This window comes from Ranitomeya variabilis, chromosome 4 (genome assembly GCF_051348905.1).
Source record: "Ranitomeya variabilis isolate aRanVar5 chromosome 4, aRanVar5.hap1, whole genome shotgun sequence".
NCBI lineage: Eukaryota > Metazoa > Chordata > Amphibia > Anura > Dendrobatidae > Ranitomeya > Ranitomeya variabilis.
In genome coordinates, this window is record NC_135235.1 from 437,713,731 (window position 1) to 437,737,172 (window position 23,442).

At 45.0% G+C, this 23,442-nt stretch overlaps 1 protein-coding gene across 2 annotated transcripts; it reads left to right on the forward strand.

The window, feature by feature from the left end:
• Positions 1-858: 858 nt before the first annotated feature.
• XYLT2 (xylosyltransferase 2) lies at positions 859-13,967 on the forward strand. 2 transcript variants are annotated; one of them, XM_077251441.1, is made up of 11 exons: positions 859-1,127; positions 1,348-1,762; positions 2,723-2,898; positions 3,415-3,617; positions 3,704-3,784; positions 4,047-4,263; positions 4,352-4,528; positions 6,215-6,477; positions 7,154-7,334; positions 7,600-7,933; positions 12,336-13,967. In XM_077251441.1, exons 1-11 carry the CDS (start codon positions 996-998, stop codon positions 12,656-12,658), a joined length of 2,502 nt encoding a protein of 833 aa, XP_077107556.1. In that variant the 5' UTR covers positions 859-995; the 3' UTR covers positions 12,659-13,967. The 2 variants fall into 2 exon arrangements, with proteins under 2 accessions (XP_077107556.1, XP_077107557.1); XM_077251442.1 differs by having other exon boundaries at positions 1,534-1,762.
• The last annotated feature ends 9,475 nt before the right edge of the window (positions 13,968-23,442 follow it).

Sequence of the window (23,442 nt, forward strand, 5' to 3'; positions counted from 1 at the left end):
CACCCACCAATCAGCTGTGAGAAGGTGATAACGTTTTACTGGACAACCCCTTCAAATATATGTGCGTTACTGTACGTCCTGCGCTGGGGTGACAGCGTGTGGAGCAGGCTCAGGAGCGGAGTTGGATCCACACACGGCGGATGCTGGCTATGTTACCAATAGTCAGTAAGGGTGGCATTACATGTGCCAGAGGGCACAGGGTGAGTGATAGCGGGTGCCACATCTAGGATGGCACAGTAGTTGGACATTGAACATCTGGTGACGAGCATATTTTCGGTCCGTGAAACCATTGCGTCGTACTTAGACCTATGTTATTCTATGGGGCCGTGCACGTCTGATTTTTTTCCTTGGATAGAGCCGCTCAAGGGAAAAAAAAAAATAAAACACAGCAGGCTCGATTTGCATCCGATATTTGGATCGCACTCGGCCATATAGGTCGATGAGTGTGGGGAAATTATCAGACTGCACTCGGATGACATCTAAGGAAATTAAACTTAAAAAGACTAACCTTTAAAAAAAATTAATGACTGAAAAATAATAATAGTTATGGAGTTAGGAAGGACAGGAGGTAAACCAGTGGCACAAAAATGAAAACCTGTCCTGAAGTGAAGGGGTTAAGACTTCCACCGATACAATCAGTTTATTATCGGAATCACAGCACAGGAGGTCTTATTGGGTCTAATGTGATCATCAGCCTCTTTATTAAGGCTCCAGCAGTGCAGGACTGTATGAAACAACTGCCACGTGGTTTATGCCCACTGGTTGCCAGGCAACCAGAGACGCCACGTCGACGGTCGGTTCGCGCACCGGAAGTCGAGTTGTTGGAATGATGACGTTTCCCAGTGCGACTGAATCCGGCGGCCATTTTCCTTTTGGGCAGCTCCTATAGGCAGCAGCAGGGCTCGGAGCGCCAGTGCTGCGTTATGTGGCGGTGGAGGCGCACTGCAGGGGATCTCCCGGAGCACGGCTGCCGCTAACTCACTGCTGCCGGGGACATGGCGGCCGGTGCCAGGGGGCCGAAGCTGGGGCGGCGGTACAAGTACTTGGCAGCTGCCGCCCTGGCTCTGCTGCTGTTACAAGGCCTGGTGGTGTGGAGCTTCAGCGGACTGGACGAGGATGGAGAGATTGTAAGAGCTGCGCTGAGTGTGTGTGTGTATATGGGGGGCAGCCCTGGGGTCCCATAGTGGGCACAGGGACTTGTGTGATAGCGGGTGCCACATCTAGGATGGGCAGCGAGACCCGTAGTTGGCGTACTGTAACCTGGCCGTATTGGCGCACGCGTGCCCGCTGACTTGTGCCGGTGTCGCCCGCCTTCCTGCTTTGCTGTGATGACTTTTTGTATTCCAGAATGCCCCTCAGAAGAGGAGTAGAAGCCCCGATAAGGCGGAACACTCCAAGGACCCTGACAGTTCCGCAGGGCGCAGAGCTTGGCGATCAAGGATAAAGGGAGGGAGAGCGGGCAGTGAGGTAGCCAGAGTGGCAAAAGAGGCTAATGCAAAGTCCAAGCTGAGCACCCGTATCCATGTCCCGCAGGAAACATGGGCCAATCTGACCAGAGACGGGGACACGGGAAGCGTAGAAGGACCTCATCACACCGACCATGGCTTCACCCGCAAATGTGAAATCAAAGGAAAAGATGCCTTGTCTGCCCTGGCAAGAGCCCCTACCCAAAAGTGCCAGCAGGAGATTGCCAACCTGGTGTGTTTACACCAGCAGGGACGGCTCATGCCGAAGAGCTTGCCACGTTACTGCCACACAGCAGGTAGCTCGTCTTCATCTGTGTCTGCACTGACATGCCTTGGTGGCCCCTGGGTATTCCGACAACCTTCACACGCCTCTGATTGATGGCTCTCACGTGCTGCTGCTGTTTCCTGCTGTACCCTAGGCTTACTAGTGAGGCATTGTCAGTATGTGCGTATTGTGGCGTTATACATGATCTTTGGTAGAGGGGGGGGCAGAACCGGGACAGTCGTCACATTGAGGCGTGATGAACTATTTCATGGGTGAAGGAAAAGGTGGCTTTGAGTTAAAGAATAAGTTAAATTCCAGCTTTTTTCCCTTCTTATGGGCTCCTCTACCTTGGACCTGTAGGCAAAGTCCTTAAAGGGGTTGTGCATTGGGGCCAAAAAAATGAGGCAATACTCTGCCTCAGCCATGTAACCTTTATCAGGTCCATGCTGGTTTGTAGTTCTTGGTCCTGACTCAACACCGCCCAAGCCAGCCAAGACTATCCCTGGCTATGGCAGGTCACCGCTGGGGCCAGTGATGGGCCGAGCAGACATTTCCTGACTTGCCATGTGTGTCAAAAACGAACCGGAGCGTAGAGACCAACATGGGAGGCGGGTGATCAGTAAGGTGAATATCCCTGGGTTTATTTGTTTTCATCTCTGAGCCCCCCCAGGGAGGGTTTACTTTTTGGCTGCCATCAGAATATGGTGCCATGTGATATCAGCTTTGTCAGTACCTGTGATCCATTACTTTGTAGTGTGGCCATTCTAAAGAATAGCGGAGCCTGTAACACATGATTGGAAGCAGCCCGCTATTGCAAGATCTGCTGATTGTTAGGGCAGTTCTTGTTTATTTTCCTTATCAATGTGCAATGTCATTAAGGTAAATTTTGTCCCTGTGGTGTTGATGAGATCTGATGGTTTTTTTTCCATATTTGTTTGCATTTTACGTCCATAATTAATAAGCATTCTCCTCTGGTTGCTTTCTGTCGCAGGTAAACTGACATCCGGTTTGCAATGGGAAGAGAATGATATTGTAGCTCCAGTCCACAAGAAACCTCTGCGTTTGGTCTTCATGCTTGTGGTACACGGGAGAGCTGTGCGGCAGCTGAAACGCCTTATTAAAGCTATATACCACAAAGACCACTTTTACTACATCCACGTGGATCAGGTAGGGACAATTCCCTCTGTCGTAATAGGCGTACCTATGCTGAAAGTGTTAAAGGGTAATCGGGTGACGGTCCGTATTTCCGGATGCAGAAAAACAGATCAGTTAACCATGGTATATTAAATGGCAGATTCTGATCAGAGAGAAAGACATTGAGTTTAATGGAACGGACACACAAATTCTATGGATCTCTGTGCTGAGAACATGTCGCAGGTTTTCTAATACCATCTGCATCCATTGTTACATAGATCTCAGCCCTGATTTTGACACTGGGCATAGTTTGGATGTTAGCATGAGCAGTTTGAGTCCTGCTAGAGTTGGAGTGAACACTTTTTTAAGAAAGAGATCATTCAGCTAGACTCATGGAGTTCCAAAGCTAGTACACCAGCCTCATCAGGTCTGAGAGCTCTTTAACAATGCATGATGTCTTTAGTCTAAAAATCTGGTGACACTCACTTTAAATTAGATGAGAAATGTGCCCCTCGATCGCTTTTAATATTTTTTTTCTTGCCTTTCCAGCGTTCCAATTACCTGCACAATGAAATGGTTCAGATAGCACAGCAATACACAAATATTCGTGTCACGCCTTGGCGCATGATCACAATCTGGGGTGGTGCCAGCCTGCTCACCATGTATTTACGTAGCATGCAGGATCTGCTGGAGATGAGCGACTGGCCTTGGGACTTCTTCATCAACCTGAGTGCTGCGGACTACCCCACCAGGTGAATAAAATATGTTACGCTTGTTTTTAGCCCTTTACAATAGCGATATAAGGATATGATTTATCATCTTGTTTGTTTTCACATAGGACCAATCAGGAGCTGGTTTACTTCTTATCGAAATACAAAGATAAGAACTTTCTTAAATCTCATGGCCGTGATAATGCCCGGTAAGGATATGTGTGTGATCTTTTATTTAACATTTTTACTTTTCCTTTTTTTCCCATCTTATGCACCAAACATCTGTAAACTCAATAATGGAGGCATTGTATTAAAACCACTTCTGTGAGTCCTATCTCGGTGCTGTTCTTCGCCTGTATCTATCAGACATAGACAGCATGTCCTGTAAACGGGCAACCCCTTTAAGCAGAGTACAGTGATTCCCCGTCTTGTACAAGACGCCTAAAACAAGGTTTTCTTTCCTTCTTCTAGGTTCATTAAGAAGCAAGGAATCGATCGCCTTTTCCATGAATGTGATTCTCACATGTGGCGTCTTGGCGAGCGGGAGGTTCCAGAGGGCATTGTGGTGGATGGCGGCTCGGATTGGTTTGTCCTGACTCGCCCGTTTGTGAAATACGTGATTTATACTCAGGATGTCCTTGTGTCCGAGCTCCGGCGTTTCTACAAGTACACGTTGCTCCCCGCCGAGGTCAGAGACTCGTCTCGCGCATCCCTGGGTCTGGGGACATACTGTGTCATCAGTGGTCACTCACTGCTGAATGTCTTCCTCTTTTCAGTCATTTTTTCACACCGTCCTGGAGAACAGTCAAGATTGCGATACGTTTGTGGATAATAACTTGCGAGTGACAAACTGGAACCGGAAACTGGGCTGCCGCTGCCAGTATAAGCACATTGTGGACTGGTGCGGCTGCTCCCCTAATGACTTCAAAGCACCAGACATTGCACGACTAAAGGTAACCTTCGCCTATATAGCTTCTGGAACATCCATGATCCTGAGCTGTCCGGTCATAAGAGAGTCTCTAGATTAACCCCTTACCGACCTCTGCCATACTATTACTGCGGTACCCCCGCTATGATGCAGGCTGCGGCCCTGAGCCCGCATCAAAGCCGCGACATGTCAGCTGTTTTGAACAGCTGACGAGCCCGCAATAGCGGCGGGTGGAATCGCGACTCACCCGCCGCTATTAACTAGTTAAATGCCGCTGTCAAACACTGACAAAGGCATTTAACTACTGCTTCCGGCCATCGGGCCGGAAATGAGCGCATCGCCAACCCCCGTCACATGATCGGGGGTCAGCGATGCGTCGGCATAACAACCAGAGGTCTCCTTGAGACCTCTACTCTATGGTTGTTGATGCCGGCTTGCTGTGAGCGCCACCCTGCGCTCATAGCAAGCCTGCAATTCAGCTACATAGCAGCGATCTGATGATCGCTGTTATGTAGCAGAGCCGATCGAGTGGTTCTAGCCTCCCATGGAGACTATTGAAGCATGGCAAAAGTAAAAAAAAAAAAAAAGTTTAAAAAAATATGAAAAAAATAAAAAAAAAAAGTATAAAAGTTTAAATCACCCCCTTTCGCCCCATTCAAAGTAAAACAATAAAAAAAAAATCAAACCTACACATATTTGGTATCGCTGCGTTTAGAATCGCCCGATCTATCAATAAAAAAAAAAAGCATTAACCTGATCGCTAAACAGCGTAGCGAGAAAAAAATTCGAAACACCAGAATTACGGGGTTTTTTTTGGTCGCCGCGACCCTGCATTAAAATGCAATAATGGGTGATCAAAAGAACATATCTGCACCAAAATGGTATAATTAAAAACGTCATCTCGGCACGCAAAAAATAAGCCCTCACATGACTCCAGATCACGAAAAATGGAGACGCTACGGGTATCGGAAAATGGCGCAATTTTTATTTTTTTTTTAGCAAAGTTTGGAATTTTTTTTACCACTTAGATAAAAGGTAATCTAGACATGTTCGGTGTCTATGAACGCGTATTGACCTGGAGAATCATAATAGCAGGTCAGTTTTAGCATTTAGTGATCCTAGCAAAAAAGCCAAACAAAAAACAACTGTGGGATTGCACTTTTTTTGCAATTTCACCGCACTTGGAATTTTTTTCCCTTTTTCTAGTACACAACATGGTAAAACCCTTGGTGTCGTTCAAAAGTACAACTCGTCCCGCAAAAAAAAAGCCCTCACATGGCCATATTGACGGAAAAATAAAAAAGTTATGGCTCTGGTAAGGAGGGGAGCGAAAAACGAGAATGCAAAAATGGAAAAGGGCAAGGTCTTGAAGGGGTAACCCCTTGTTCAGATGAGTGACACTTCTGGCAATTTTTTTGGCATCCTTACGCTTGCGCTGTTTTGGGGCAGTTTTTCCAGTCTCCGTCCACCTTTTCTAATGCTTGTGCATAGATAGGATTAAGCCCCATCCAATGTTTTATCAAGTGCTGTGCCTACAATAGTAATTGGGCAATATTGGCCACTTTCGGCAGTGTGTCCTGACCAAAATTGGGGGTGTTGTGATTCTTTTTCTGTCTTACATTTTTTTTTTTTTGTATTTGGTTTCATGTTCTTACTTTGTCCCGCAGTTCTAACAACCAAATTCATCATGTTTGTTTTTGTTTTGTTTTAGCAAGTTTCCAGGCCGACATTCTTTGCTAGAAAATTTGAGTCATCTGTGAATCAGGAGGCTATGGATATTCTGGATGCTCATGTATTTGGAGAACCAGATCCAGGGACCCCAAATCTAAAAGCCTACTGGGAGAATGTCTATCACTACACAGAAGGACAAGAAGGTGTCACTGATGTCACTTTGACTGCGTACATGTCATTTACACGATTATCATTGAATAAACTTCGGAAACCAGAGAAAGAGAACAAAAAGTCAGCCTGCAGGTAGCCAAAGACTGAACCTTTCTGCATTTTACTGTGACCCTTGCCATATTATCTACCTGTTTAGTTGTATTTAGCGTACGAACAGTTTAAATACACTCAAAGTGCTAAGTTCTGCCTCTTAAATTTATAGACCTAGCATAATGAGAGATCAGTCTGTTAATGTAGGTTCCCATCTAAAGAGGTCGCCTTGTTGCTGGCAGAGGGGCTTACACAATTTGATCCAAATGTGCACAAAGGTCCTTACATGTAAGAGCACAGTCTATATAGCAGTGATGCAATTATTAATTTGTAGAGTTGAAAGGAGCCTGCCTTTAGATTCACCAACTATGGGTAACAGGAATCGGCACCTGGCAGCACAATTGCAGCCAGGTATGCTTCGTTCTGGCTTCTTTCCGCCCTGCTCCAGTTGTTTGACAGGATTCTCCCTATTTGTATGCATAGGGAGAGAATTGTCAATCAAGTAGAGCAGGGCGGAGACAAACAAAGCCAGGGACCTGCCTTGGACTAGTCAGCCGATACATAGTCCTTAACCGGCTTTTAAATGTATGATTTCACTTAAATATTGCAGCTTTTCATAGTTAATACAAGTTATTCTTCTCTCTTGGTTGTAAAGATTTAATGTAGGATTTAAAATTTCTAGCGCCTAAAGCTCAACTTTTCTCTCCTCCCTGTGTAGCTTTTCTGCAGATGACTTCCCATCAAGCGTCGAAGTTTATTTTCACGATGATCGCTTCCAAGGTTATTTGGTGACCCAGAGAGTCCATCCAAGTGAGACTCTGGAATTCTGGATGATGCCACGAGGCAGCCTGAGGATACTTGACAAGATTGGAGCATTTAGTCGTATCCAAAATTTGGAGGTAATGTGTAAAATATTTCACTATAAGGGCCAATTCCACTTATACAAGTGCCAGTGCGTCGAATACGTCCGAGCTGCAATACTGAACGTAGACCATAGACAAATATTAAACTCCTCTCGCAAAAGAAAACCCATATAAAAACCTTCATACTTTCCCATTGACACAAACGCGTTTTGGTTCTTGTAATGCAAGTATGAAATCAATACAAAAAATGTGTATTAGAGGCCCTCCCTGTGATATTTTAACTATTTTTTTATTTTTCTAGGTGGGCACTGAATGGGATGCCAAGGAGCGAATTTTCCGTAATTTTGGTGGTCTTATTGGGCCCATGGATGAGCCTGTTGCTGTGCAGAGGTGGACGCACGGAGTCAATGTTACTGTTACGGTGGTTTGGATTGATCCTACCTACATAATAGCTGCTTCATATGACATTTCAGTTGATTCTGAGGCCGATTTCACGCAATACAAGCCCCCTTTAACGCGTCCCCTTCGTCCGGGAGTGTGGCACGTTCGCCTGTTGCATTTGTGGGAGCTGTTAGCTGAAGTAAAATTTTTGGTGGTACCACTGACCCACAGGAACAAGGAGCCACTGCAAAAAGGTAAATTGTTTGTGGGGTTCTCATCGGGCAGCTACTGTGCCCACTTAAGTTTGTCAAAAAATGAATGTTAAGGGGATTAACCCCTTAACGACCGCCGATACGCCTTTTAACGGCGGCCGCTAAGGGTACTTAAACCACAGCGCCGTTAATTAACGGCGCTGTGGAAAAAGTGAATAGCGCCCCCCAGAGTCGGAATTTCTCTGGGGTCTCGGTTGCCGAGGGTAGCCGAGACCCCAGAGAACATGATTCGGGGGGGTTTTACCGACCCCCGAGTTGCGATCGCCGGTAATTAACCGTTTACCGGCGGTCGCAACAAAAAAAACAAAACGCGATTTGCCGTTTAATTTCTGTCCTCCGATGTGATCGCACATCGGAGGACAGAGAAATGTGGTCCCCGATGGCCCCCAGTAGCCCCCCGATACTTACCTACCTTCCCCGGAGCTCCTCGTGTCTCCCCATGGGCGCCGCCATCTTTTTTCCGGGAAAAAATGGCGGGCGCACGCGCAGTGCGCCCGGCACCCGGAAGATCTTTGGGGTCTCGGCTGCCGGGGGTAGCCGAGACCCCAAAGAACATGATCGTTTGCACCGACCCCTGCTTTGCGATCGCCGGTAATTAACAGTTTACCGGCGACCGCAAAAAAAAAAAAAAAAAGCGATCAGTTATTTCTCTGTCCTCTGATGTGATCGCACATCAGAGGACAGAGAAATAGGGGGATTCGGGGACCCTAACATACTCACCCGGTGTCCATGGGTCCTCTCCTGTCTTCTCCTGCCAGCCGGCTTTTTCATCATGGCGGGCGCATGCGCAGTGCGCCCGCCATCTGCTGCCATCTGCCGGCCGGCAGGAGAAGACGAGTTGGGGCTAAAATTAGGGTTAGGGTTAGAGTTAGGGTTAGAGTTAGGGTTAGGGTTAGGGTTGGGGCTAAATTTAGGGTTAGGGCTAGGGTTAGGGTTAGGCTACTTTCACACTAGCGTTTTTTGGCTTCCGTTGCAATGCGTCGTTGGAGAAAAAACGCATCCTGCAAAAGTGCTTGCAGGATGCGTTTTTTCTCCATTGGCTTGCATTAGCGACGCATTGCGACCGATTGCCACATGTCGCATCCGTCGTGCGACGGATGCGTCGTGCTTTGGCGGACCGTCGACACAAAAAAAACTACATGTAACTTTTTTGTGCGACGTGTCCGCCATTTCCGACCGCGCATGCGTGGCCGGAACTCCGCCTCCCCGCACCTCACAATGGGGCAGCGGATGCGTTGAAAAAACAGCATCCGCTGCACCCGTTGTGCGGCGCTTACAACGCTAGCGTCGGTACGTCGGCCCGACACACTGCGATGGGCCGAGTACGACGCTAGTGTGAAAGTAGCCTTAGGCTTCTTTCACACTTGCGTCGGTACGGGGCGGTCGCAATGCGTCGGCCCGACGTACCGACGCACGTTGTGAAAATTGTGCACAACGTGGGCAGCGGATGCAGTTTTTCAACGCATCCGCTGCCCAGTCTATGTCCTGGGGAGGAGGGGGCAGAGTTACGGCCACGCATGCGCGGAAATGGCGGACGCGACGTACAAAAAAAAGGTTACATTGAACTTTTTTTGTGACGACGGGGGCTAAAGTTATGGTTAGGGTTGGGGCTAAAGTTAGGGTTGGGGCTAAAGTTAGGGTTAGAGTTGGGATTAGGGTTAGGGTTTGGATTAGGGTTAGGGGTGTGTTGGATTTAGGGTTTTGATTAGGGTTATGGTTAGGGTTGAGATTAGGGCTGTTTTGGAGTTAGGGTTGTGGTTATCGTTAGGGTTGTGATTAGGATTATGGATCGGGTTGAGATTAGGGTTAGGGGTGTGTTGGAGTTAGGGTTGGAGTTATAATTTGGGGGTTTCCACTGTTTAGGTACATCAGGGGGTCTCCAAACACAACAGCCAATTTTGCGCTAAAAAAGTCAAATGGTACTCCCTCCCTTCTGAGCTCTGCCGTGCGCCCAAACAGTGGTTTACCCCCACATATGGGGCATCAGCGTACTCGGGATAAATTGGACAACAACTTTTGGGGTCCAATTTCTCCTGTTACCCTTGTGAAAATAAAAACTTGGGGGCTAAAAATCTTTTTTGTTGGAAAAAAAAATATTTTTTTATTTTCACTACTCTGCATTATAAACTTCTGTGAAGCACTTGGGCATTCAAAGTTCTCACCACATATCTAGATAAGTTCCTTGGGGGGTCTATTTTCCAAAATGGGGTCACTTGTTGGGGGTTTCTACTGTTTAGGTACATTAGGGGTCTGCAAACGCAACATAACGCCCGCAGACAATTCTATCAAAGTCTGCATTCCAAAATGGCGCTCCTTCCCTTCCGAGCTCTGCCGTGCGCCCAAACAGTGGTTTACCCCCACATATGGGGTACCAGCATACTCAGGACAAATTGGACAACAACTTTTGGGGTCCAATTTCTCTTGTTACCCTTGTGAAAATAAAAACTTGGGGGCTAAAAAATCTTTGTTAAATATATATTTTTTATTTTCAGGACTCTGCATTATAAACTTCTGTGATGCACTTGGGCATTCAAAGTTCTCACTACACATCTAGATAAGTTCCATGGGGGGTCTAGTTTCCAAAATGGGGTCACTTTTTGGGGGTTTCTACTGTTTAGGCACATCAGGGGCTCTCCAAACGCGACATGGCGTCTGATCTCAATTCCAGTGAATTTTGCATTGAAAAGTCAAATGGCGCTCCTTTGCTTCCGAGCTCAGCCATGCGCCCAAACAGTGGTTTACCCCCACATATGGGGTGTTGGCGTACTCAAGACAAATTGTACAACAACTTCTGGGGTCCATTTTCTCCTGTTACCCTTGGTAAAATAAAAATTTGGAGGCAAAAAGATCATTTTTGTAGAAAAAATGCGATTTTTTTTTTAATTTTCACGGCTCTACGTTATAAACTTCTGTGAAGCACCTGGGGGTTTAAAGTGCTCACCACACATCTAGATAAGTTCCTTAAGGGGTCTAGTTTCCAAAATGGTGTCATATGTGGGGGGTCTCTACTGTTTAGGCACATCAGCGGCTCTCCAAACGTGACATGGCGTCCGATCTCAATTCCAGCCAATTCTACATTGAAAAAGTAAAACAACACTCCTTCTCTTCCAAGCTCTGCGGTGCGCCCAAACAGTGGTTTACCCCCATATATGGGGTATCGACGTACTCAGGAGAAATTGCACAACAACTTTTGTGGTCTAATTTCTCCTGTTATCCTTGTGAAAATAAAAATTTGGGGGCAAAAAGATCATTTTTGTAGAAAAAATGAGATTTTTTATTTTCACGGCTCTACGTTATAAACTTCTGTGAAGCACTTGGGGGTTCAAAGTGCTCACCACACATCTAGATAAGTTCCTTAAGGGGTCTAGTTTCCAAAATGGTATCACTTGTGGGGGGTTTCCACTGTTTAGGCACATCAGGGACTCTCCAAACGCGACATGGCATCCGATCTCAATTCCAGCCAATTCTACATTGAAACAGTCAAACTGTGCTCCTTCACTTCCAAGCTCTGCGGTGCGCCCAAACAGTGGTTTACCTCCACATATGGGGTATCGGCGTACTCAGGAAAAATTGCACAACAAAATTTGTGGTTAAATTTCTGTTTTTACACTTGTGAAAATTAAAAAAAATGGTTCTGAATTAAAATGTTTGCAAAAAAAAGTTAAATGTTCATTTTTTTCTTCCACATTGTTTTAGTTCCTGTGAAGTACGTAAAGGGTTAAAAAAACTTCTTGAATGTGGTTTTGAGCAGCTTGAGGGGTGCAGTTTTTAGAATGGTGTCACACTTGGTTATTTTCTATCATATAGACCCCTCAAAATCACTTCAAAGGTGATGTGGTCCCTAAAAAAAACATGGTGTTGTAAAAATGAGAAATTGCTGGTCAACTTTTAACCCTTATAACTCCCTAACAAAAAAAAAATTGTTTCCAAAATTGTGCTGATGTAAAGTAGACATGTGAGAAATGTTATTTATTAACTATTTTTTGTGACATATCTCTCTGATTTAAGGGCATAAAAATACAAAGTTTGAAAATTGCAAAATTTTAAAAATTTTCGCCATATTTCCATTTTTTTCATAAATAATTGCAAGTAATATCGAAGAAATGTTACCACTAACTTGAAGTACAACATGTCACGAAAAAACAATCTCAGAATCAGCGGGATCCGATAAAGCGTTCCAGAGTTATAACCTCTTAAAGTGACAGTGGTCAGAATTGGAAAAATTGGCTCGGTCATTAAGTACCAAATTGGCTCTGTCACTAAGGGGTTAATGCTCCCTTCTGTGCATAATTGCCCTCCTTCTGTCAATATCTCATTTAATGGGGGATCATGGGTATAAGAGGTCTGACTATATGTATATCGCTAATGATCTCTGTACTTTTAGGTGACAGGTGGTTACATGCCGGCCCATCTCATGGACAGTACATGGAGCAGGATTTTCAGGCTTTGAGTGGAATCCTTGGTCTTCCTTCACGTGTTGAGATTGAACAGGAGGCTGTCAAAAAATCTGACCTTATGGGTCAGGATTTGGAAAAATGGACAGACGCCAGTTTAAGTGATTTCTGGTCTGTTGGAGGAATTTGCACCAAGACTGCCCCTACGTTGTGCCCATCACTTCCAGTCTGTTCTGATACGCATTGGAGTTCTTTATCACCTGACCCAAAATCTGAATTGGGTCCTGTCAGACCCGACGGCCGCCTGAGGTAGCAGGAAATAATGGCAAATAGACTCATACCTACAACAAAAGACTGTCCATTCTGTAGGTGGCACAACGCTCGACTTGTGCTTTACAGATCTGATCATCACACGTCGGAGTGAGCAGATATTTGCTGTCTCTCTCTACACCCAAGAGCGTGGCACCTTCTTGAGTGAGGATTCAATGAACGTGCCCTTGGTTCCACTTCAACTCTCATTCAACTTACATGATCTGCAAAGTGTGCCAAGCTGGTCCAGCATTTCCAATGGGTGCCAAATATGTTCTGGCCATGGACTTACCTGCTGCTACAAGACAAGCCCTGAATTGACCAAATACCACATGGGTAGACACTATTCCTGCAGAGGCTGGTTCCTCTGGTGGATGACTATTTCTGTACTGTGGATGGAACACGTGTACAAACGTGTCGACTTGTTACAAATGGCTTTATTAAAGGTGATGACATCACTGACCGCTCTTTGAGTTTTTTTCAGTAGTACGGTAATAGTACTGTCTGCCTCCACTGAATTGGCTCTCCATCCATCCCTTATCATACTGATGGCAGACATAGTGATGCTAGAATAAGTGGCAAATCTAAAATAAAAAGTTTACCAAAGGTTGCCTGTGTAGTGCAGCTTGCTGTGTAAATGTGTGGGGCTGGCGCCACAGGATAGTGTACCCCCAATCATTCTTGTGACGCAATGAAGCACTTTATTAATGTGATTTTTATGGAGTGAGATCTGTCTTAATAAATGATATGTTGTAATCACATCATTTGTCACTAATATGTGTCACTTAAGTGTACTGATCAGGTTACCATCTGCATATAGCATTGTGAACCAAGCCATCAAAATTATGATTCTAAGCTATTCAGATTTTCAATAAAAGTACATAAAACTTTTACATAATATTAAAAAAAGGCTAAATACACAGACACATTAAAAGAGGTTGGTGAGCTGAGTAGTAAGATGTACAAAAGGAATCACTTCAAAAGTCCAAGTGAAGTAAATCAAAATAGAGCTTGGTAAATACTGACAGTAAGGTCACGGCAGACCAAACATCAACCTAATCAGTAACTGACAACATAAATACTATACCAAGAAAGTACAGCTCACCCAGCGAATACCTGACGTGTTTCGCCAGAACCCCAGATGAAGCTGTTGTGAAACGCGTGTTAAGTGATAGGATTCACTTCAAGAGAGAAAAACCATTTTGTTAATCTCCCTACTTTCTGTCCTCATTGTTTTTCCATGTGTCTGCATTTGCACATTTTTTTTATGTAACTTTTTATTATCTAATAAAAGTTATATGTATGTTATTGAATTCATAATCATTTATATCCTGCATAATTATTCTTGTTTGTCCATTATTTATATGTATGCTAAAGATTTTTCACTCATTGCCCTGGGTCACTACTATTTGGTTGATCTTATAAGAATTGGGTTTGTACTCTTATCAACCCCAGTGTATCTGTTGTTTCACACAAAACATGTGGAAAAGCGTGGTCTGATGTTGCTTGTTCTGTATCTTGACATAATTTTTTTTTCACGGGGCAGATAGTCTTTATTAGTATTCTACCAGCACTGGAGGTGCTGAATCTTCTTCCCCCTCACTTCCCAGCATGGATTACTTCAGCTGATATCCAGTCGCTTGCCTGCCTGTTATGCCGGTATGCAGTCGTTACCTTATCACAGCTGTACAATTTCCACTTCTTATATCCATTTTGGCATCTTTGCTGCTAAGCGACAAATTACACTTAACAAGCAGTGGGCACCTCGGGTAGAAGTGGTTGGCACTTTGGTTCTGGATAAGAACATAGGCCCCGATTCATCCAGTCTTGTGTTCACACCAATCTTGATCAGGAGGCTTTCTTGAGTTGGACGGTCCTGATTCTAATAAATCAGCCAATGGTGGAATCCAACTAATATATATAACGATTTGGATTAAAAAGTAACTTTTAATTATTAAAATTTGCAACTACCATAAACAACATGAAAAATGAAAATTTGTGCAAGGTGCGAAAGACAAACAACAATCAAAATGTTGCGGGATGCATCATACGTAGATGGGATATTATATCATAGCTCCCCTTTATCTACTTTACTTAGATCCCTAATCACTGTACCACCCTTAATAACCAAATCTGAAATCAAGATAACAGAATAAGGGTATCCGTATGGGGATCAAATCAGATTGGGATTTAATAATACTAAATCACCCCTAATCTGTGCAATCTCCGCATAAAGGGATGATCAGATACCCATTACTGTGTAAATAAAATATAACCACAGTAGAGAAAGCATTACAAATGGGTATAATTTATACTAGTCCAATGACTCTGTACATCCTCATAGGGCCAAAAACCCTCCTCAGAAAAGACCCTCTTTTGAGACCACATCAAAGAATCAGGACCCAAAATAAACAGGGGTTAACAATGTCAAACATATCAATGTAAGGTGATGTCAGTTAATAATGCAACTATTTTACAGCTTATGCATATTCAGGAATTACCACCTTGGACCACTTCAAAGGACCCCCTGTATCCAGATGAAGGTTATGTCCCTGTGACATTAATGCGGGTGAGACCTTTCCAGTTTTTCTAGGATGCCTTGTTTCATTATGTCAATCCCCTTGAGGTTCTAAAGGGGGAAGGTGGTAATTCCTGAATATGCATAAGCTGTAAAATAGTTGCATTATTAACTGACATCACCTTACATTGATATGTTTGACATTGTTAACCCCTGTTTATTTTGGGTCCTGATTCTTTGATGTGGTCTGAAAAGAGGGTCTTTTCTGTGGAGGGTTTTTGGCCCTAAGAGGATGTACAGAGTCATTGGGCTAGTATAAATTATACCCATTTGTAATGCTTTCTCTACTGTGGTTATATTTTATTTATTTATTTACACAGTAAGGCTGGCCTCACACTAGCGAGTTTTACGGACGTATGAGCGCATAAACTACGTCCGTAAAATACGCATTACACACGGCCCAATGATTCTCTATGGCCCAGCTCCTATCTGCCGTATATTACGCATCCGTAATATACGATATGTCACGGGCGTAGAAAATCGCAGCATGCTGTGTTTGTCACCGTATTGCGCAAAAAAATCGCCAATGAAAGTCTATGGGGGCGAGAAAAATACGGATTCCACACGGACCAGCAGTGTGACTTGCGAGAAATACGCAGCGGTGTTAGTGAAAAGCCGGTAATTCAATTGCCGGCTTTTCATTTCTCCTTCCCAAACCCGACATGATATGAGACATGGTTTACATACAGTAAACCATCTCATATCCCTTTTTTTTTTGCATATTCCACACTACTAATGTTAGTAGTGTGTATGTGCAAAATTTGGGCGCTGTAGCTGCTAAAATAAAGGGTTAAATGGCGGAAAAAATTGGCGTGGGCTCCCGCGCAATTTTCTCCGCCAGAGTGGTAAAGCCAGTGACTGAGGGCAGATATTAATAGCCTAGAGAGGGTCCATGGTTATTGGCCCCCCCTGGCTACAAACATCTGCCCCCCAGCCACCCCAGAAAAGGCACATCTGGAAGATGCTCCTATTCTGGCACTTGGCCACTCTCTTCCCACTCCCGTGTAGCGGTGGGATATGGGGTAATGAAGGGTTAATGTCACCTTGCTATTGTAAGGTGACATTAAGCCAGATTAATAATGGAGAGGCGTCAATTATGACACCTATCCATTATTAATCCAATTGTATGAAAGGGTTAAAAAAACACACTATTAAAAAGTATTTTAATGAAATAAACACACAGGTTGTTTTAATATTTTATTGCTCTCTCAATCCACCTGAAGACCCTCGCTCTGAAAAATAATAAATCAACAATATACATACCTTCAGATGATCTGTCACGTCCCACGAAGTAAATCCATCTGAAGGGGTAAATCATTTTACAGCCAGGAGGCTCGTGCCTGTAAACCCCCGGGTACTGAAAGGAAAGCAGGATGATCTGTACTTACCTTGAGTTGCGGTGATGCGCCCTCTGCTGGATGTCCTCATGAACTGGAGCCTTGGAAAAGTTCCCACGCTCGAGTTCATATGAGGACATCCAGCAGAGGGCGCATCACCGCAACTCAACGTAAGTACAGATCATCCTGCTTTCCTTTCAGTACCCGGGGGTTTACAGGCACGAGCTAGTGCTTTAGCGCAGCTCCTGGCTGTAAAATGATTTAACCCCTTCAGATGGATTTACTTTGTGGGACGTGACAGATCATCTGAAGGTATGTATATTGTTGGTTTATTATTTTTCAGAGCGAGGGTCTTCAGGTGGATTGAGAGAGCAATAAAATATTAAAACAACCTGTGTGTTTATTTCATTAAAATACTTTTTAATAATGTGTGTGTGTGTTTTTAACCCTTTCATACAATTGGATTAATAATGGATAGGTGTCATAATTGACGCCTCTCCATTATTAATCTGGCTTAATGTCACCTTACAATAGCAAGGTGACATTAACCCTTCATTACCCCATATCCCACCGCTACACGGGAGTGGGAAGAGAGTGGCCAAGTGCCAGAATAGGCGCATCTTCCAGATGTGCCTTTTCTGGGGTGGCTGGGGGCAGATGTTTGTAGCCAGGGGGGGCCAATAACCATGGACCCTCTCTAGGCTATTAATATCTGCCCTCAGTCACTGGCTTTACCACTCTGGCGGAGAAAATTGCGCGGGAGCCCACGCCAATTTTTTCCGCCATTTAACCCTTTATTTTAGCAGCTACAGCGCCCAAATTTTGCACATACACACTACTAACAGTAGTGTGGAATATGCAAAAAAAAAAGGGGATATGAGATGGTTTACTGTATGTAAACCATGTCTCATATCATGTCGGGTTTGGGAAGGAGAAATGAAAAGCCGGCAATTGAATTACCGGCTTTTCACATATATCGCGCTGAATTAAATATAAATACAGAATATATATATATATGTGTCTCAATGACATATATATATATATATATATATATATATATATATGTTTTCCCGAATATTTGAGCACATAAATCCATTAGATGTCGGTTTTGCAAGCCTGCGAGAAAATATCGCAGTACGGATGCCATACGGATTACATACGGAGGATGCCATGCGCAAAATACGCTGACACACCTTGCCTACGGATGACATACGGATCACTATTTTGGGGACTTTTCTGCGTATTATGGCCGTAAAAAAACCGGACCGTATTTACATACGCTGAGTGTGAGGCCGGCCTAATGGGTATCTGATCATCTCCTTATGCGGAGATTGCACAGATTTGGGGTGATTTAGTATTATTAAGTCCCAATCTGATTTGATCCCCATGGTACATACAGATACCCTTATTCTGTTATCTTGATTTCAGATTTGGTTATAAAGGTTGGTACGGTGATTAGGGATCTAAGTAAAGTAGATAAAGGGGAGCTATGATATAATATCCCATCTACGTATGATGCATCCCGCAACATTCTGATTGTTGTTTGTCTTTCGCACCTTGCACAAATTTTCATTTTTCTTTGTTGTTTATGGTAGTTGCAAATTTTAATAAATAATTAAAAGTTACTTTTTAATCCAAATCGTTATATACGGTCCTGATTCTGTTTCAACTTAGAAGTGGCCTGCGCCTTCATGTGTGCCATTCCTCAAATCTTACTCCAGTATGGACTGGAGTAAGATTTGAGACATAAAGAATACCACCACATATCTTGAATTTGAAGTCTGCCCCCCTTTCCAATTTATCAGAGCTTGGCGAAAATGTCGTGAGAATGCCAAAAGTCGCAAAGTTTTAGCAGTGACTCCGGTTCCTCCAAGACTTGGTGACTTTTCAATGCTTTTTCTGACAGAATACTGATGTACAGTCTTTGGTAAATTTTTAAATGCAGTGATTTATAGACTGCTGATTTATCAAATGAAATCAGATCTGTACATCGTGACCATTGAAGTTCAGGGAGGACCAGGGTGGCCAGAGCCAGCATGGGCCTAATCTTCATAACTGGTAACTAAAAGGTTACATATTAAGAGGTCCCTTTGTTCAAAAGACAAACCTGAATATCTTGAAATGGCCTCTTACTTATTAGACAGTTTTGTCTTCTTAGGAATGAAGTGGCTCTAAAGGTACCTTCACACGAAGCGACGCTGCAGCGATAGCGACAACGATGCCGATCGCTGCAGCGTCGCTGTTTGATCGCTGGAGAGCTGTCACACAGACCGCTCTCCAGCGACCAACGATGCCGAGGTCCCCGGGTAACCAGGGTAAACATCGGGTTGCTAAGCGCAGGGCCGCGCTTAGTAACCCGATGTTTACCCTGGTTACCAGCGTAAAAGTAAAAAAAACAAACAGTACATGCTCACCTGCGCGTCCCCCAGCGTCTGCTTCCTGACACTGACTGAGCTCCGGCCCTAACAGCACAGCGGTGACGTCACCGCTGTGCTTTCACTTTCACTTTAGGGCCGGCGCTCAGTAAGTGTCAGGAAGCAGACGCTGGGGGACGCGCAGGTGAGCATGTACTGTTTGTTTTTTTTACTTTTACGCTGGTAACCAGGGTAAACATCGGGTTACTAAGCGCGGCCCTGCGCTTGGTAACCCGATGTTTACCCTGGTTACCAGTGTAAAACATCGCTGGTATCGTTGCTTTTGCTTTCAAACACAACGATACACAGCGATCGGACGACCAAATAAAGTTATTCAGCGACCAGCGACATCACAGCAGGATCCTGATCGCTGCTGCGTGTCAAACGAAACGATATCGCTAGCGAGGACGCTGCAACGTCACGGATTGCTAGCGATGTCGTTTCGTGTGAAGGTACCTTAAAGGCCCCGTCTCACATAGCGAGATCGCTAGCGAGATCGCTGCTGAGTCACAAGTTTTGTGACGCAACAGCGACCTCCATAGCGATCTCGCTATGTGTGACACGTACCAGCGATCAGGCCCCTGCTGCGAGATCGCTGGTCGTGTCGGAATGGCCTGGACCTTTTTTTGGTCGTTGAGGCCCCGCTGACATCGCTGAATCGGTGTGTGTGACACCGATCCAGCGATGTCTTCACTGGTAACCAGGGTAAACATCGGGTTACTAAGCGCAGGGCCGCGCTTAGTAACCCGATGTTTACCCTGGTTACCAAAAAAAACAAACAGTACATACTCGCCTTTCGGTGTCCAGGTCCCTTGCCGTCTGCTTCCTGCTCTCACTGACTGAGTGCCGTACAGTGAGAGCGCAGCACAGCAGTGACGTCACCGCTGCGCTCTGCTCTCACTGTACAGCGGCTCAGTGAGAGCAGGAAGCAGACGGCAAGGGACCTGGACACCGAAAGGCGAGTATGTACTGTTTGTTTTTTTTGGTAACCAGGGTAAACATCGGGTTACTAAGCGCGGCCCTGCGCTTAGTAACCCGATGTTTACCCTGGTTACCGGGTGCTGCAGGGGGACTTCGGCATCGTTGAAGACAGTTTCAACGATGCCGAAGTCGTTCCCCTGATCGTTGGTCGCTGGAGAGAGCTGTCTGTGTGACAGCTCCCCAGCGACCACACAGCGACTTACCAACGATCACGGCCAGGTCGTATCGCTGGTCGTGATCGTTGGTAAATCGCTTAGTGAGACGGGGCCTTTAGATTTAAAGCTGATCTTTATGGGACAATGGCATGGCCTTGGGTTTTTTATCAGAAAGCTGTGCAATTACATACAAATTACCAGTCTGCCATACAGATAAGATGATTGTTGCCCAAATGCTGCATTAACCATTCGCTCCTGTGGTCTCTGAGAGAGCCTCTGCCAGACATCTCTCTGGAGAACAAATTTATATCTCCTACAACAATCAGTTCTCAGTAGTTCCCATACACTTTAGTTGGCTGAACCTGTCTATATCATCGGGTCCATCGATATTTAGTCCAATGTGCATTGGAGGCATTAATCTATGTTTGTATATCCAGTGATCATTTGTTTTTACGATCCATTTTGGGAAAGCAAAAATGTTTTTAACCTCTTCATAACATCTGTCGTACATATATGGCCCTGCGGGAGGTGCGTTCCTGCATACGGCCTTACATGTTCGGCGTGACGATCTTGCAGGATCATTCTGAGCGCCACTGCGATCAAAAGCCAGTATCAGCGCTATATGTGAGCTGACATTGTGTGGTACCCCTCACGATCTGTGCTAACCCCGATTGTGGTGTTAACTACTCTGATGTCACTGTCAATAGTGACAGCCAGGGATGCCATCAGTGATTTCAGGGCCCCAATCTGGCAAAATTTTCGGGCTCTCTTGTGACTCCGCCCAGGTTTCATACACATACAAGAAACAAATACCACCACATAGTGACCGTATAATACCACATACAAGAAACAAATACTGTCACACCATGACAAGACTATATATTACCACCACATACAAGTAACAAATACAGCCACACCATGACCAGATCACATATTACCACCACAGAGTGACGGAATACTACAATATTGATCGTTAAAAAAAAGACAACAAAAACCCAATACTAATATTTTTATAAGTGTCATTATACACAGGAGCTCTGTACATAGTATAGTGTATAGTGTCCATGTACAGGTAATAGTGACTCACCAGTGACAGTATGCACGGGAACTGTGTATATAGTGTCAGTGTGCAGGTAAGGTCCCTTTCACACATCAGTTTTTTGCCATCAGTCACAATGCGTTGGCTCGACGGATCCGTCGCAGATTGTGAAAAACTGATGCGACGGATCCATTTTTTGGACGGATCTGACTAGCGGATCTTCCAAATTGGATCGAAGAATGCTCAGTTTAAAAAAAAAACGGAATCCGTCTCCGGATTCTGTCATTTGACGGATCTGGCGCCATAGGCTTCCATCCTAGCAAACGAAGGAAGGCGACAGATCCATCGCCGTCTGTTTTTTCGACGTACACAAAAAACTTCACTTTGTCCATTGTCTCCGGCCGCCAGACAAACAATTTTCGAAGGATCCGGAAAACGACAGATGAAACGTCAAGCAATCCATCGCTAATACAAGTCAATGAGAAAAAATAACGGATTTGGCGGTATCAGTCGCCGGATCCGTTTTTTTCAAAATTCGATGGATTGCGACTGATGGCAAAAAAACTGATGGGTGAAAGGGGCCTAATACAGTTATCACCAGTGACATTATATAGTGCAGGTAACACACCGACGTACCAGTGACGTCTGTAGTTGAATATATTCATCTTCGCTTTTCTTCATCCAGTATAGAACGCCATCACTTCTCATCTCTGCAGAAAATAACACAGTTATCTTGAGCACATTCCCCAATTTTTACCCAACTTCTATACTACACCAGATAAAGAAAAAAAAAACAACAGTGCCAGTGCCGCCATACACAGTAACAGGACCCCCCCTTGAAAACTGTATCCTCAAAACTAAAATACATCACAGCTGTAATAATATCCCTTAATTAGCCCCTACAGTAATAATGTCCTACATTCTGGCAACTTCCTGTAATAACGTCTCCCATCCTGGCCTCCATTTGTCTCATTCCTGGTTCCATGTGTCTCCATCCTGCTCCCATATGTCCTCTCATCATGGCCCCATATATGGCCTCCCATTCTGACCCCTATGTGCCTCCATCCTGCCCCATATGTCTCCATGCTGCCCTCATGTTTCCCGTCCTGCTCCCTCATATATCTCCATCTTGCCCCCCACGTCTCCATCCTGCCCCATGTCTCTATCCTGCCCCATGTATCCATCTTGCTCCCTCATCTATCTCCATCTTGCCGACCGATATGTCTCCATTCTGCCCTCTCAGATATCTCATCCTGCCCCCTCATATGTCTCCATCCTGCCTCCATGGGTCTCCATCCTGCATTCTATGTCTCCATCCTGCCGACTCATGCCTCCATCCTGCCCTCTCATATGCCTCCATCAAACCCCCTCATACGTCTATTCCCCCATATGTCTCCATCCTGCCCCCTCATATGTGTCCCCATATTGCGGATTTCAGTGAGAAAAAAAGTTTCTCCTTACCAGGCCGTGGTCCAGCGGCATCCTCTTCCTGAACCATTTGGGGTGCAGATGCCCCAGCGCATGACAGTGACGTTATATGTGGGTGACGGCTATGCCAACTTGAGATGCCAGCCTCTGATTGACGGTTCCTAATGCAGTGTAGCATATGGTCCCGCACAGCAATAGATTGCAACTGAACATGCGTTGAAGGACGTACGTTCAGTTACTGAGCAGTAGGCCGAATTTTGCGCCTGGGGCCTGGGGAGGAGGGGTGCCTGAATGGGGCCCCCTCCTTGCCGGGTCCCATATGCCAGTAAGCGCAGTAATGCTCTGATGGCAGCCCTGGTGACAGCAACATTAATTGTCAGAGTATTGGCACAACACGATTATGAACGCGTTGTGCTAGTGGTCTCCGTGGTGACCTCACACCGACGATGTCCACGGGATCACCCAGATGGCCTGTAAGCTCCTGTTAAGAGCAAGAGCTGGCACACCTCTGCCCTGTGCACGATACACTGATCTATGCCATGCCATGCAAAAGCATTATGGAGCATTAGATCAGCTATCATGGCAGGGAACGTTGATGTCCCATCCTGGGACAAGGTAAAAAGTGTTTAAAAATCGTAAAAATATATATAAAAAAATCACAAAATAAGAAAAATATATCCAATAAATACATAGATTTATGTAAAAGCAAAAAAAAAGTGCACATATTTGGTATCACCGCGTCTGGAATGACCTGACCTATAAGGGTATGCGCACACGCTGCGGATTTTGCTGCGGATCCGCAGCGGATTTGACGCTGCGGATCCGCAGCAGATTTGACGCTGCGGATCCGCAGCCG

Bases quoted from the DNA above. Each gene is read 5' to 3' on its own strand.
- XYLT2 (XM_077251441.1), top strand. From the start codon at position 996: ATGGCGGCCGGTGCCAGGGGGCCGAAGCTGGGGCGGCGGTACAAGTAC. The intron at 2,899-3,414 runs GTAGGGACAATT...TTGCCTTTCCAG, and splicing joins ACTACATCCACGTGGATCAG to CGTTCCAATTACCTGCACAA. The intron at 3,785-4,046 runs GTAAGGATATGT...TCCTTCTTCTAG, and splicing joins CATGGCCGTGATAATGCCCG to GTTCATTAAGAAGCAAGGAA.